Source organism: Ursus arctos, unplaced genomic scaffold (assembly GCF_023065955.2).
Source record: "Ursus arctos isolate Adak ecotype North America unplaced genomic scaffold, UrsArc2.0 scaffold_26, whole genome shotgun sequence".
Taxonomy (NCBI): domain Eukaryota; kingdom Metazoa; phylum Chordata; class Mammalia; order Carnivora; family Ursidae; genus Ursus; species Ursus arctos.
This window is the reverse complement of record NW_026622941.1, coordinates 41547692-41563835: the sequence shown is the minus strand read 5'-3', so window position 1 is coordinate 41563835 and position 16144 is coordinate 41547692. Positions and strand designations below refer to the sequence as shown.

Genomic DNA, 16144 nt, shown 5'->3' with positions numbered 1-16144 from the left:
TAAGTGCTCCAGAACGTTTGGGGCTTGGTGGTACAGCCACAGAGCTTTCCTTTTCACCCCATTTTTCCCAGATGCAAGCCTTACACCCACAAAACAATATTTTTTTCCTCACGTTCAAGGTATCTTCCATCTTTACAAAAAATCCTCTTTTAACCCCACATCTCACACCAGCCACTGCCCGTTTTCTGTTCCATTTCACAGAAAAATCTCTTGCTAGAGCTGTCTTGCCCACACTCTCTTTACTTCTCACCCCCTATTTGCTCCTCAATTCCCTGTAATTCAACTTCAGCCCTATCATTCCACTGACTCTGTTCCTGTCGAGTCACGTGAGGCCTCCATGTTGCCAAATCCAATGGCTTGGGTTAGTCTTTATCTTTCTAGACAGATTCCAACCAATCCCTCTTTCTGGAAACATTCCCCTCGCTTGGCTTCCCTGATACCACACGCTCCTGGTTTCCCTCCTACCTCTCTGGCAGCTCCTTCTGAGTCTCTGTTGCCATCTCCTGCTCTGCCCAAATTCTCAGTATTGGAGCTCCATCAACTCTGCTCTTGCTTCTGGGCCTATTTCTCTTTTGTATCTACCCTTCTCCCTCAGTGATCTTATCTACTCCCATGGCTTTCAATACCACTAAGTGTTGTTGACTCCCGCATTTATATTTTAATCCGGAACCTTCCTCTAGCTTCTTCACGCAGTTGTCTCACCTAAAATCTGACCATAGCACCACCACCTCTCACAAAATCACTTCCTCCTTCATGCCGTCTTCTCCATCTTAAATGTCAGTACTCTCCACCCAGATGCTCAAATCAGAAACCTAGCAGGCATTTTGATTTTTCCATTTTCCACACTCCATTCCAGATCTAGTCAACCAGCAAGACTTTGGATCTTGCCTCCAAGATACAGAGAAGTCATCCCTTTTATCCATCTCTTCTACCACCTTCCTTATCCAAGTCACCATCATCTCCCACTTACAATAGCCTCACTAGTGTCTCTGCTTCTATTTTTCCTAACCCTAAAAGCTTATTCTCTAGAAATTGGCCAGAATGGTCTTTTAAAAATACTAAATGGATGATGTCCTTTGCCTGGAAGTTAACCCTTCAAAGGTTAACTTTACCAGAGTCAAAAAGGCCCTCCACGATCTGCCCCCATGTGCTCTTCACTCTCATTTCTCTGTGCTCTTGCCTTGACCCAACACCCTGGAGCCACGTAGTCCTGATATTTCTTAGAATACATATCGCTCTTTCCCATCTCAGGGCCCAACTAGATTGCTTTTCTCCCTTCCCCCATGCCATCTCCCTCCATCCATGGCATGGCTGGCTACATCACATCTTAAATACCATCTCCGTAGAAGCCTTCTCTGACCACACTAACTAAAACAGCACTCCCTTAATTCTCTATGGCACCATAGAGCACTTTATATTTCCTTTTATCATTTTCATATTCTATAATTATCATGTTTGTTTTCTTTTTTCTTTTTTTACCCTTCCCTCCCTCCTTCTTCCTTCCTTCCTTCCTTCCTTCCTTCCTTCCTTCCTTCCTTCCTTCCTTTCTTTCTTTCTTTCTTTCTTTCTTTCTTTCTTTCTTTCTTTCTTTCTCTTTTTCTTTTTTTTTTAAAGGAGGCTCCATGCCCAGAGTGGAGCCCAGGGAGGGGCCTGAATCCAACTCCCCAAGCCAAGATCAAGAGTTGGAAGTTTAACCAAATGAGCCACCCAGGTGTCCCTCTTTTTTTTTAAGATTTTATTTTTAAGTAATCTCTATACCTAGCACAGGGCTCGAACCCACAACCCCAAGATCAAGAGTCGCATGTTCCACTGACTGAGCCAGCCAGACGCCCCTCATGTCTGTTTTCTTAACTAACTTCCTTGACTACAACTTATCTGTCTTACTCTGCTAGAGTAAGCTCTTTCAGGGCGGTTATTTGTATGTGTATCTCTTTGGCGTATCACTATATTCCCAGCACCTAACGGAATTCCTGACACAAATCAGGCACTGAATATTTATCTACTGCACGAATGAATGGTTACCTTTAATATGGCCGTCATGAAGACAGAGCAGCCCATCAGCACAAAGATCATAAGGCCTGTCACTCTCTGTTCTCGGATGCCCAAGAACTTGGGCTGTTCTCCAGGAGCGGAGCACTCAGATTCTAGTTTGAGGCTGTTCACGTGTGTGATGGACAGGACAGTTGCAGCCACAAACCAGGGCAGGCCCATGATGGAGCAGACACCCAGCATGATGGCCACCATCAGCAGGTCCAGGTGGTAGCCACAGCCTTTCTGTGGGGAAACAGAGTCTCCGTCACCACCAGTGGCTTAGCTGTAGTGGGACATAGAACTGTGAGCTAAGAGTCTCAGGCCCAAAGCAGGAAGGGGTGTATGGCTAAGGAAGAAGGGGTCCAGGGATCCTGGACGAGTCTTCCAGCCCCTCCTGGTTTGGAGGGAACAGAGAAGAAGAAAAAAAGAAACCTTAGCCTGTCCTATACATGCCATATCCATGTTTTATTCAAGTGCCCCCAGATCTCACCCAGAGTCTCATACAATCAAAGAGTCATCTTTTCTTGGTGGAGCAATCAGAGGCCAAGCCACATCTTGATCATCCTAGTGTCTAGATGGTAGACAATACAGGAGTTGGAGATAAATGGCTTCTTACAAACACCCCCAGATCCTTGACAAATATGGATTTGCCTACTCTACATAAGAACACAGACTAAGGCATGAAGCCCCTGACTAATAAATGTGCTGGAATCAACCCTACCGCCCTAGAATCCTTGGGCTCAAGGTTCAGTCTGGAAACCCCAGTAATGGACACCAATGGGAGAATATCTGACTCCAAGAAACAGTGGCCCAAGCCCTGAACTGAACCTCAGAAAGATAAGCCTGTGTAGGGACCACAAGGAATTGTGCCCACCCACCTTTGCCACAGGCTTGCGAGGATAGTAACGGAGTCCATGCTCCCTTCACTTCATTCCATCATGCTCTACTCTGGTTTCATCTCCAAACCAATCTTTGTCACTAATGGAGGGACTGGAAACCCCTGAAAACTCTTTATGAGCTCTTTCCATGACTTTTTTTTATCCAGGTTCTATAGTTCCTGGTCTAAATGTGCCTACCCTAAACTAAAAAAAAGTAACAGGATGCCATTTCTCCTTCTAGGTCAGAACTTTTGTTACCTTGAGCTTGTGTTCCTTCCTGTTAATGATGACAGCTGTGATCTGCTGGTCCATGAATATTAAGATAGTGCAGAGAAGAGCCGGGATAATTGCAGCTATCACAGTCCACCAGGGATTGGGGCCAATGGGACTAATAATCCACCCTCGATCATCCCTTGTTGGCTAAAGGGGAAAAAAACAAAGTTTTATTTTTGTATTTTAACTCTAGTCATTAGGGCAAAACAGATCAAGCTGAATCACAAACTCACATTATTTTTATTCTTAAATGAGAATCCTTAAAGAAAAAAAAAAGTCATGTGGGCGCCTGGGTGGCTCAGCTGGTTAAGTGTCTGCCTCCCGCTCAGGTCACGGTCCCGGGGTCCTGGGATGGAGCCCCATTTAGGGCTCCCTGCTCAGCAGGGAGTCTGCTTTTCCCTCTCCCTCTGCCCCTCTCCCCTGCTCGTGTTCTCTGTCTCACTTGCTTTCTCTCTTTCTCTCTCAAGTAAATAAATAAAACCAAAAAAAAAAAAAAGTCATGAAATACAGCAACTCCTTAGGAAATCTATGACCTTGTTCCAAATTCCCTTTGAGTCAATCCTCGATTACCAACTTCCTGTGAAATAGTCATTAATCCCTCATTTTCTTCCCTTACTCTCCAAATCCACATACAGAGAAAGCAACTTTATCTGAACATTAGCCCAAGTAAAGTAACAAAATCCATTGTCAAAAAAGAATTTTAATACAATTATAATTAAGGCAAATATAAATAATTTCGACTCTCCTTCTCCAGATTTCAGACTGCTCCCCTCCAGAAGCCATATAACGTATGTCTACAGCACAAATAAAAGCAAAGTAGAGCCAGTTGCTTGGAATCTCATGGGCTTAGATTGTTTTGGTCCAGGGGCCTTCTCCCAACAGCAGTGAAACAGGAGCCCAGGTACTAGAGACTTGAGAGACGAGCCCAAGACCACTGAAGTTGGGGGCTTGTTAGGTCTAGGACCCTCTCCAATACCCCTGTGAGAACACTACTGTTCACAAATCTTGTTTGGGTGTTCATGACATACCTAAACTTTCCTAGATCCTCAAACCCCTTCCAGGGTACTCTGGGGAAGAAAAGTTCCCCTTGTTTGGCAAATAGCAATGGAAGATAAGAGACCAGGGATACAAACTGGCCCAGAATTGACTCAAACTCAATGAACAAAGCAAAGACTGTTACGTCCAAAGTAGTTGGGTCCATATTGGTCATGACTCTAGGATTCAAAGACTGATCAATAATGCCACCAAATCCCAAATTATGAACGGGTTAAGTTCTGAAAGTTTATAGAATCTATGTCTCCTTAGTAACAGCGTTCCAAGTGATAGTTAAATTCTCGGTCAACACAAAAATTTATTAAACTCTGACCGACATGGGACGCCTGGATGGCTCAATCAATTAAGCGTCTGCCTTCAGCTCGGGTCATGATCCTGGGGTCCCGGGATCAAGCCCCCTGCTCAGCGGGGAGTGTTTCTCTCTCTCCCCTCGACCCCCACCCCCTGTTCATGCTCTCACTCCCTCGCACTCTCTCTCTTAATGAATAAATTTTTTTTAAATCTTAAAAAAAAAAACAAAATCCTCTTACTGACATTAACACATTAGTAATAGTACTAGCCTTCAGACTGGGTCTTAATCACTAGGGGCCATGTGGCATAATAGGGAAGGAAAGAAGGAAGAAAATTTCTTCTCTGCTTCCTGAAAGTGAGGCCTGCCAATGAGCAACATTTTCCTTGACATTCTCCCATTTTCCCTTCTCATCTCTCTTCCACCTCTCAGAGGCCTTCTTCCCAGATGTTCCAGAAATTCAGTACCTTCTATCTTAAGCCTACCCATCAGGGAACCTTTCCAAGGACTACTTAATGTTCTCAAATTACTTATTTTTACACCAAATCCATTCCTCCTGGAGGGTTGACCTCAGCTAGGTATTAGAGAGAAAGCTGACTGTACTCATTCAAACAAAGGTGAGAATGACGTATTCTCGGAGCAATTATATTTTTAAAGAGGGTGTTTTTTAATCCACAATTTCTAACTGATGGCATCGCGGTGCATTTAACAAAATAAAATAAAAAATTTTCTGGCAATATGGAAAAAGATATTTTTAACGAGGCCTATTTCAGGGAGGGAGAGAAAAAGAAAGGGAAGACAAAGGCGCACGGTAAGGGGATGTTTACAAGTCAAGGACTGCCTTTATTCCTGTCTTCCTTCTCCCCAGCCTCTCCAGTCTTCTCATTGTATGATTCTTCTCGGGTCACTGAGCGCACCCAGGCTTTCCCTCCCCTCTGTTCTTGTGGGGCCTGTGGAACCGAGCTCAGCTTCCCGTCCTCTGTGTTACTCAGTGCCCCTCAACTGAAGCAGATCTAGAGTCCCCACATATGATCATTTGTTTGACTTTTTTTGTCTACATTTTGGGCAAAACATTGTAGATTTTAGAGAGTTATACAAAGAAACAATGGAACAGGGCTGAGGAGTTGTCCACGTTACTCTGGCAGGAGGGCTACACCGTGGGAGAGGCCCCTGGCCGGCTCACCTCTCCATGCGGCAAGATCCTTGAGGACAGGGGCCAAGTCCTGACCTAGCTGCTTTATCCCTCCAGTGCCCTTAGAGAGTGGACGCTCCATGAGAGTGCTGTTAACCAGACCTGTTCCAGGGACCCCACATTTCCACCGAATGTGGTATGTATTTGAGTAAACGAGCGCATTCCATTGTTTTAAATCTTAACTTTTCATTCATTAAACCACTTTGGGGTTCTGTTCTCGGACTTTGCTGGCTTGAACTCAGCCAAACCCGAAGAGTTTGCTCTTCTGAAAGCGAAGGCACGAGGAGCAAAGTTCAGATGTAGGGCACTGCAGAACGCAGGGTTCGGCTAGGGTAAGGCCTTTGAGATTAACTTGGGAGCAGGCTCTAGGAAGCCACGGGAGGGCCCCAAGTGCCCTGAAAGCTGTTTACCTTGAACACACTGGGAACCTGAAGTTTTGGTGATGGGACTCCAATCAAAAAGTCAATGATCACCATTGTGAAGATAGTGAGGAAGACAGCAAAGTCACTCACCATGGAGCGCACCTGGCATGAGAAAGGGTTGGAAAAGTGTTTTATTAGGTTAAATGCGGTAGAAAAGAATTTAGTATTATAAGTTTTAAAAGTCCTCAGAAGCATGCTTTCATCTGACGATTGAGTTAATATAAGCATACTTCAACAATAGGAATATGTTACTATGCCCAAGTTAACACCCCAAAGGGTGGATAGGATGGGGGAGAAGGAACGATCCAAGAGACTCTCATGTCACCGCCCTGACTGTGAAGAGTTCTGTTCAGAGCATTCATGCCCAGGTGTAGGCAATAGTTCTGAGAACTTGGAATAAGATTTCCTGGGACCAGTCAAGGTCCATTTGTGCCAGCCAAGAACCTTGGCGGCAGCATCAACTCCTCTTCTCCCTCATGGCCCACAGCTCGTCTACCTGCACTCAAGTCCTGTTGGCTCTACCTTCAGAACACATCTTGGATCTGAGCACCTGTCACCACTTGCACTGTTCCTACTCAGATCAAGGTCACCGTCAGCTCTTGTCCCAGTAAGTACAGCAGACCCTTCATCTTGCTCTGCCCTTCCTGAAAGCCACCAGACTGATCATTGAAAACAGAAGTTGGACTGGGTCACTCCTCCACGAAAACCCTGAAATGGCGCCTCATTTCACGGAGGTGAACACCTAAAAGGCCTTGGCCTCTGAGGCCCCATTGCAGTCATCACCTCCCCAAGCCCAGCTTCGAGGGCTTCCCCGCTCACTCACTCTGCTCCGGTCCCACAGACCACCGTGCTGTTTCTTACATGTGCTGGACTCACTCCCGCCTAGGGTCTCTGGGCTTGCTCACCCCTCCACCTGGAATGCTTTTTCTCGGGATAACCTCTCGGGTAGCTCCCTCACCCCGTTTATGTTCACGCAGATGTCACCTTCTCCTTGAGGTCTTCTCTGATGACATCACCCTCCACTGCGGCACCTCTTCTACTCCTTTCCTGCTTCATTTTCTCTATAGCACTTCTCACCATTTTGTGCCCCGGGGGCTTTATAGTTTACTGTGGCTTTAATAAAATACAATGCCTCTGAAATGCCCAGCGTCTGCCAGAATCTGAACTTCCAACAGAGATCGAGCAAAATATATCTAAGCCAAAATATATCTTAACCTGACCTTGCTTTCCTTTGCAACCTGAGGTTTCCAGCTCCCTGCCCCTGGTTTTATTAGTTCTCTTCTGAATGTTACACAAATTCTCTGCACGTGCACCTGCCCCACCATCAGGAGCCATCTTGGGTTCATCTGACCAGCCTGGGGCCCAGTGACCCTCCTCTCCTCTGAACTCCTATGGCCCTGACAGCCAACTCTCTACTACTGTCTCCTATGGACCTGTATGCTTCATATGTTTCCTCTTCCTAGATGATGGCAGAAACCATGTTCTAAACTTCTTTTGGGGCACCTGGGTGACTCTGTCAGTTAAGTGTCTGTCCTTGGTTCAGGTCATAATCCCAGGGTCCTGGGATCAAGCCCTAGATCAGGCTCCCTGCTTCTCCCTCTGCTGCCCCCCCCCCCCCGCTCGTGCTCTCAATCTCTCTCAAATGAATAAATAAAATCTTTAAAAAAAAAAAAAAAACCTTCTTTTATATCCCTGCTAGCACTTAACCCAGGCCTGGGCAAGTAGCTAGTAGAGAACTGTCACTTATTAACTATTTGTCCAGACCAGAAACAGTGACCCAGAACTTATTTGATATGCGTTTCCCTTAATTACTGTGCAGTTTCACTGAAATCTAAGAATGTGTTTTAGTCATGCATGTGTGTACCCTAAATATATAATCAACTGAGCTCCCCACCCATTCGGACTTCCTGCTCTGCGAATGCACCTGATTAAATCCTCACACACAGAAAAACCACCATCTCTCCTGATCTGAACTCCCGTTCAAAGCAAAAGTGGCCCCTTTTAGCCACTCTGCACCCAGCCTCTAATTCTGCCCTTCTAAAACTGGACACGATCAAACAGTGCCATCTGCATCAGGAAAGACTGCTGAGGCTTCAGTCATGCAAACCAACTCAGGAGCATTTTGGCTGCTGCAGTCAACGTGACCAGTGATTTCACAGGCTGCCACAAGAGCCATCTCTGGGAAGAGACTTTTAGGTCCCCTACATATCCAAAGTGATCACCCCAATTTACTCTATTTAGGAGCCAGCTCTAGCTATTGTACACTACATGTCCCAGCATTCTGGAAATGAGAGTTCATAGTTTTTAGAGAACCACCTTAAACCACCTGACTTTTTTTTTAAAGTAATCTCTACTCCCAGTGTGGGCCTTGAACTCATGACCCCAAGATCAAGGGTCGCAGGTATGGGGGGCTGGGGTGGCTCAGTTGGTTAGGTATCTGACTCTTGATCTCAGCTGAAGTCTTGATCTCAGGGCTGTGAGTTCAAGCCCCACGTTGGGCTCCACATTGGACATGGAACCTACTTAAAAAAATAAAAAAAGAGTCACATACTCTATTGAATAAGCCAGCAAGGCACCCATTACCTGGCACTTTTAACAAAATTTTTAAGTATTAATCCCTCATCCCACACCACACATTGAAGAAAGGTTGCCGGACACTAGAAGAGGAGAATGCCATAGTGTGGCTTACCAGGACACGTGGAGCTTGCCACTGCCACTCCACTCAGCAGGCAGCATGGAGGCCGAGAACAGACTCTGTTACATTAGAATTCTAACGCAAAAGGAATGTGTGAGCGTGCTACCTACTCTGGTTGGGAAATAGCGGCTTGTCTTAAACGTCTTTAAGGTGCTCGAGAGGATGAAGGTGGTGAAGAAGAGAATGCAGGACCAAAAGAGCACGTCAGGGGTATAGGGTCCATGGTGGCCGCACGCAGATCCCGTGAACTCTCCATGCATCTCCTGGCATTCCTGGAGGAACAAGCGTTCTGGGTGACGGGAGGCAGGCGCGAGGGAATCGACAGCTCCGGCCTTCGGAGCCCGCCGCTCTCACCCCGCAGGTGCTGGCGATGTGCAGAGGAGCATAGGCTGCCAGCAGTGTCCTCCTGACCTCTGCACAGCTGAGGGGCTCCTGCTTACATGGGCCCCTTCCAGGCATGGCGACAAGTTCTAGTCCTTAGGCACTTTTGGAAATGAAACCAGGATGGTCCCAAGCCGGCATGCTGTTCTGGGAGGGCCCTGGCAATTTATATAGTTTCTGTTACAGAGTACGTCCAAATCTGAATGTTCTTCAAGCCTCACCACACCCAGGTGTGCCCCCTGCCCTGCCTGGTGTCATGCCCACCTATCCCTAGTGCAGGGTCGCCGGGTAGGGGCCATGTGGGAGAGAAGAGAAAGGCAATCTTCCTTTCCCTTTACATACAAGAGAACTTCGGAAGGGGGGAAGGGTCAGTAAGAATAGTTTAAATTAGAAAAGAACTTTCTTTTTGAAAGTGCCAGACCTTGCCCACCTGGCAGTCACAGTGCCGTAACGCAGCTCCCAGACTTACACTAACAGTCAGGTTGGCCCAGTGCACTTCTGTGGGCACGATATCGTGGTCCTTCCAGTACTGTAGGGTATGGTTGTTGGGATTTTCTGGGACAGTACACCTGCAGCTAAGGGGAAAAGAAAAAAGATTCCTGAAGAGAGCAGCCAAGTGTTCAATTAAATACTTTTAGCCACAACTGGGCTGAAGGCTCTGTCAGAGCCGCCTTGTTGCTCCTTTGCCCGCTTCAGATCCCTGACATTGGTCCTGTTGCTTGAGGCCCAGGCATAAGCCTGACCACATCCTTATTTTTCAGTCAGCCATTACTAAAGACAGACACAAATCAGTGTGTGGTTCTTGAATTAAATTGTGCCGACAACCAAGCTCGGTGCCTCATGTGCCCAGAATGAGCCCTGGTGGTTTCCTGCTTTGTTTCTCTCTCTCAGGCACTTCCCATGAAATTCAATCTACAGAGCAGGGAGGACCTGATACCCCAGTCAGCTCTCAACAGTCTCCTCCAAGCCCGGGTGTCTCCTGCTTCCTATATCCCATCACATTCTTGCTCTAAACATCAGTCTCAGGGGCGCCTGGGTGGCTCAGTCCATTGAGCATCTGCCTTTGGCTCAGGTCATGATCCCAGGAGACCCACATCGGGCTCCTCGCTCAGTGGGGAGCCTGCTTCTCCCTCTGTCTGCCGCTCCCCCTGCTTGTGCTCTCTCTCTGTCCAATAAATAAGTGAAATCTTAAAATAAATAAATAAATAAATAAATAAATAAATAAATAAATATCAAGGTCTCCTGGAATTGGATGCAAGCGCTTCCTGACACTGCATTATTCCTGGTAATATCCCACCACAGTGGCCTTCTCTTCCATCTAACTAGAGCAGATCAGACTTGTCTCATTGGCCACCATGTTGCCTCCCAGTCCCAACATGCTTCATGCTTGAACTGGCTCCCAGTATACACAACTAACATAGCCATTCCCACCAGCTTTGTATCATCATCATAAATTTAATGAGCATGCCTTCTAAGGATCTAGTATGACAAAATTAAAATACAAAAAGATCTCAACAGATTGTAATAGGAGGAAACCAACAAAATGAAAAGTAATAGGGAAAGCTGTAAAGTCCTATATTTAGGCATAAAAAATCAATTCCAGGTGCGCCTGGATGGTACAGTTGGTCGAGCATCAGACTCCTGGTTTCCGCTCAGGTTGTGATTTCTGGGTCATGTATCCGTGTTTGGCACAGAGTCTGCTTGGGACTTTCTCTCTCCCTTTGTTCCCCCCACCCCAACCCGTGCTTTCTTTCTCTTTCTCTCTAAAATAAATAAATAAATCTTAAAAAAAAAATCAATTCCAAACTTGGAAGCAACAAAGATGTCCTTTAGTAGGTGAATGGATGAGCTGCAGTATACCTAGACAATGGACTAAAAAGAAACTATCAAGGCATTAAAAGACATAAAACACCTTTAAGGAGATAATACTATGTAAACAAAGCCAGTGTGAAAAGCCTATATACTGCATGATTACAACTATATGACATTGTGGAAAAGGCACAACTGTTAAGAGGCTAAAAAGATCAGTGGTTGCCAGGGGTTAGCAAGGGATGAGTAGGCAGAGCACAGAGGATTTTTAAGGTAGTGAAACTATTCTGTATGATACTATAATAGTGGATATCCATTACAGATTCATCAAAACCCACAGAATGTATAATACCAAGAGTGAACCCTAATGTAAACTATGGACTTCGGGTGATAATGATGTGTCAATGTAAATTCATTGGTTACCATGTCATTCATTCAAACTTACCATCCTGGTGCATGGGATGGTGCTGGCTGGGAAGACTGCACATGTGTGGGAGCAGAGGGTAGATGGGAACTCTCTGCATCTTCTGCTCAATTTTGCTGTGAACCTAAACTGCTCTTTAAAAAATCAGTTCTGGGAGCCTGGGTGGCTCCGTTGATTGAACGACTGCCTTTGGACCAGGTCATGATCCTGGAGTCCTAGGATCGAGTCCTGTGTCGGGCTCCCTCCTCAGTAGGGAGTCTGCTTCTCCCTCTGACCCTCACCTCTCTCATGCTCTCTCTCACTCTCTCTCAAATAAATAAATAAATTTAAAAAAAAAAAGTCAGTTCCACGGGTGCCCGGGAGGCTCAGTTAGTTAGGCATCTGCCTTCAGCTCAGGTCATGATCCCAGGGTCTTCGGATTGAGCCCCAGGTAGGGCTCCATGCTTAGTGGGGGGTCTGCTTCTCCCTCTGCCCCTCCCTCTGATCGTGTTCTCTTGCTCCCCTCCCTCTCTCCCTCTCTCAAATAAATAAATAAAATCTTTTACAAATTAATTAATTAATTTAAAAATTTAAAAATCAGTTCCACACATACTAACATCAAATCATTTAAAGAGTTGGAGAGTTCTAGCTTCACAGCTCCAACAGTGGAATGCAACTAAGAAAAATACCATCTTGAGCTTTATTAACACAGAATTACAGTATCCAGATCCAAAGTCTACTCAGTCCAGGGCTGGTTACTTTTGTCTGTCTTCTCCCAGTGGGATATAAGCCTCATGAAGGTAGATCCTTTGTCTGTCATGCCCTATGTTTCCAGGGCCTAAAACAGTGCCTGGCACATAGTAGGTGTTCAACAAATATTTGTTAAATTAACATATGATTTTTAAAAATGAATATATGATTTTAAAAGGTTCATTCAAAGAATGAAACTTACCCCAATGCCAATCGGCAATCCACAAGGCATTAAAGATCATACTCCCTAATGGTTGTTATGTTGTTATAAAATAATTTCAAAATTCTAACAAATTTTTTATGAATTCAGACCTTCAAAAGGTTACTAAATGGATAAGCAAAATCTATAGAGGTGTATCCGTGGCTAGGTGGCAGATACCTCCATGCAGCACGCTCTGTCTGCCCAGACAGTTTCATTGTTCGCTTCACAACCAGACCCTCCACATCAGAAATGTACAGCCAGAAGGGTGGGAACTTGATGGACACAGCTAAAGGTTGAGGGTCTTTAGTCATAATTTGGAGAATACTATTCCAGAGAAGAAATGTTTTATAGGACCAGACTCTCCTAGATGGTTGAAAACACAGCCAGATACTGTGTTTCTTTTCCAGCTGATCCAAACTGTATTAAACATGTGAAGAAAGCAGTCTCTTGTGTTGAAATCTAGGTAACTACATAGATTACTAGATCTTTAGGAAACAAAGTAAGAGGCTTGTGGATCTCTAAGGAATTATTATTATATCTCTACCTGATGATTCCTAAGAGTAGCCTGTACTTACAAAAAATCTTGACAACATGTTCCAGGGACTCACAAATCCTTGTAAAAAGAAGTTCTTCCCAAAAACTAACTTGAATTCTCCCCGCTCCCTTTGCAGCCTATTTTTGTCTCATGCCTGAACCAAAAGCCATGCTCTGGAAAGCATTTCTCATGTGCCTTGAGTTTCACTCTTAGTCCGTCCTCTCCATCATCACTCCTGACTGTTCTCTGGCGGCTCCCCCAGGTCTCCGCATCCCCACCTGAGCCTTATTTCCCAGTGAGAGGGCCAAGACACTTCCTTATTCCTTAACACAAGCTACAAGTACTGTCTGGTACACTGCATCCAGCCAATAAACTCAGGCCCTCTGCTCAAGTAAAAAAAAAAGATAAGCAGAAAGCATACTTACTAATACAGGCTCAGGTGGTCCAGCTGGCTGTGCATGTGGATGGGGTAGGTCTCGGCCAGGTGAATCAGCTTTTCTATGGCTTCGTAGATGAAAATAATGCAAATCAGGGAGGCAAACGCTTCTTCCGTGAAGCGGGTGATGTAACAGACAAGGGAACTGGCATCAGTCGCCACAAGGACAATACACAGGAAGGCGGTCCACAGTCCGATACAAGCTCGCAGGGAGAGGTATGAAAGAGCGTAGTCTCTGGAATAAGACCAAGGTTCATCAGAAAGTATGGATGGATGAATGACAAGACAAAGGGTCAGAAATGTGGTTAGTTCATCTCATATTACCCATTCCAGTACTGCAACCCAGTTTATCCCTGATTCTGACTGTACTTCACTCCTAAATGCTGCCCAGGGACAGCCGTGACAAAACATTTGTTGTTATTTGCCACAGCAAGGACATGGGAAGTGAAGAAGAAAGGAACTGCCCCTCACCCATTTCTGCCGTTACTGGCCAACATGATTCAGACCTTATTCTTACAGCTGGCCCTTGTTCCAAATGCTCCTACTCCTAGTATAAAATGAAGAAGAGATTTTATAGGAAAAGTAGGGAAACAAGGGCACTGCCAAGTCCCTACCATCACTAGCAACCAGACTATGAAGAGGGCAGATTATGCCAAATTAAAAGTGGACTTGAAATTAAAATAGAGGAATTTGAATTAGCTAGGCAAAGTTTTTTAAAGATAAAAAGTTAAGACTTCAATAATGGCTAAAGGGCATTAATAAAGCTCTTTAAGACTCGGAGATCTACTATTTTAGGTATGGTACTACCTGGGGGGGAGGGGCAGGACAACAGACCAAATGATGTTTTTCCTTCAGATTTTTACAATCCAGACTAATATTTGCCTGCTTATACATGCCTAGGATCCGGCATTCAATCCTAACAGCACAATAACACATCCAGTTAGAGTTTTCAGAAAACCAAATGTCTTACTTGCAGAATTTGAACAAAATCTTTTCAAATACAAGCACTGGCCCCGTACTTCCCAGGATGGTGAGAGCCTGTCCCGCAAACAAGGAATAGGCAATCCCAGTCATGGAGGCTCCAAACAAGGATTCAATTGCACTCTGAGGGGGGAAAAGAAATCATCAGAGTCCATAGCCCATCTGTAACCAGTAACGTGGGCTTCTGCACATTCCTGATTTAGCTCTCTTGTGTGCCCCGACAAGCACTTTGCTTGCATTTCATCTTAGCAAGAGTGAAGAGTACACACTGTCTAATACTCCTGTAAATGGATACCGCTTGGATAATCCAGGTGCCCAAATCCAACCACATACGGTTCCTTAACTAAGTCCTGTTCTTCAGTGACTCAATTCAGTACTGAAATAGACATAGAAGGCACAATGATACCATTCACAGTACGAGCCGTCACTCAAAGTCACCTTAAATGTCAAATGACATTGATATATCATTTTCCATCCTTTGAGCACCAGGTAATTCGACTGGGCAATCAACTCCTGAAATTGATATTCAAGCAGAAGAGAGTCTGTTCTAAAGGGAAAACTGTGTTACTGCCTGGTATGAAGTCAGAAGACCACAGTAACTCAGTAGAAAGAATCCAATCCCAGGGGATTTTCCCCTCAGCAGACTTGGCCGGCAACACAGTATTTTAAGTCTTGTTTGGGACCGATAGAAGTGGTGAAAAGTCCTTACTATGCGTCCCTCAGTGGCTTCTCCGAGCAATCCCCCAAAGGTGATGACAGGTGACATGCAGGCACAGTACAGGAACAGAAAGGAGGCCAAACACTGTAAGCTGAGCGCATCCCGGTAGTCGCTCCAGTACCAGGGGGCCTTCCGCTTGATGTCCAAAACCAAGCCCCCAAATAGCCTGTGGAAACATGGCAGATAGGCCTCTGACACAGTCCCTCTTTCACGAAAGTATTTGAACAGCACCCATTTGAAAAACACTTCAAATGTGTTCTGTACTGAAGACATACTTTGGCTTCAATTTGACCCCAAGTACAAGAGATCTCTCAGGTGTCAGCAGAGATTCTATTTGCAGCTAAGGGCACGAGTTTGAATGATTATCCCAAGCACAAAAAGAATGAATGTGGATGTGCATATTACCCATTCAATAAGAAGTTTCAAAAAATTAATGTGAAATTAAGAAGTAGCTACAAACTTCAAATCCTGAGCTGTTCTGAGGAAATGTGCAAAACCAATTCAAGGTATTAAAGTTGTTAGTTTTAGTATATGTAGTCTAGATAAAAAGCCCCATCACATGCACTTTCCTACTCTGAGCAACTACCCACCTTCCGTTGAGAAATTAGCATAATAATTCATTCATGCAGTTGACAAGTAGTAGCAGATACTTCCTGCCAGGCATTGTGCCAGGTACTGGAGAGGCAGCAGTGAGCAAGACAACACAGCCCTTCTCTCCAGGACCTGCAGTCTAGTGCAAGAGATAGGCAGTGCTGTGAGGGTGCCACAGGCGGCATAGGACAGGGAAGGACATTTCAGCAGGGACTCAGAGAACGGACCGGGAGCCAGCCCGATGAGGCAGAGGGGCTAGCACGGGCGCCACCTAGAGGTGGGAGCGCAGGGCTGACGGAGATATGGCTGGAAGACAATGAGGAGCCAAAGCTGATAGACAAGGATGGAGAAGCTGGAGAAGCCAAGTCATGAAGAGCCTTGTAAACTGTTTTACAGAATTAGAACTTTATGCTAATGGCATGTCACATCACTGAAGGATTGTAAACAGGAGAACAACATAAACATGCATTCTGGAAGGCTCACTCGGGGGGGGGGTGTAATGAAT

The 16144-nt window shown here is 45.3% G+C and overlaps 1 protein-coding gene across 1 annotated transcript in view; it reads right to left on the bottom strand.

Moving 5' to 3' along the window:
* Positions 1–16144, bottom strand: part of SLC4A8 (solute carrier family 4 member 8) — a 73867-nt gene that overhangs the window by 20064 nt on the left and 37659 nt on the right. The window contains exons 12-19 of the mRNA XM_026501843.4: positions 15040–15214; positions 14320–14453; positions 13339–13584; positions 9684–9789; positions 8944–9105; positions 6127–6240; positions 3168–3329; positions 2023–2274 (exon numbers count right to left, since the gene is read on the bottom strand). Of these exons, the coding sequence (XP_026357628.3) occupies positions 2023–2274; positions 3168–3329; positions 6127–6240; positions 8944–9105; positions 9684–9789; positions 13339–13584; positions 14320–14453; positions 15040–15214 (1351 nt within the window). The remainder of the gene's footprint in view (positions 1–2022; positions 2275–3167; positions 3330–6126; positions 6241–8943; positions 9106–9683; positions 9790–13338; positions 13585–14319; positions 14454–15039; positions 15215–16144) is intronic.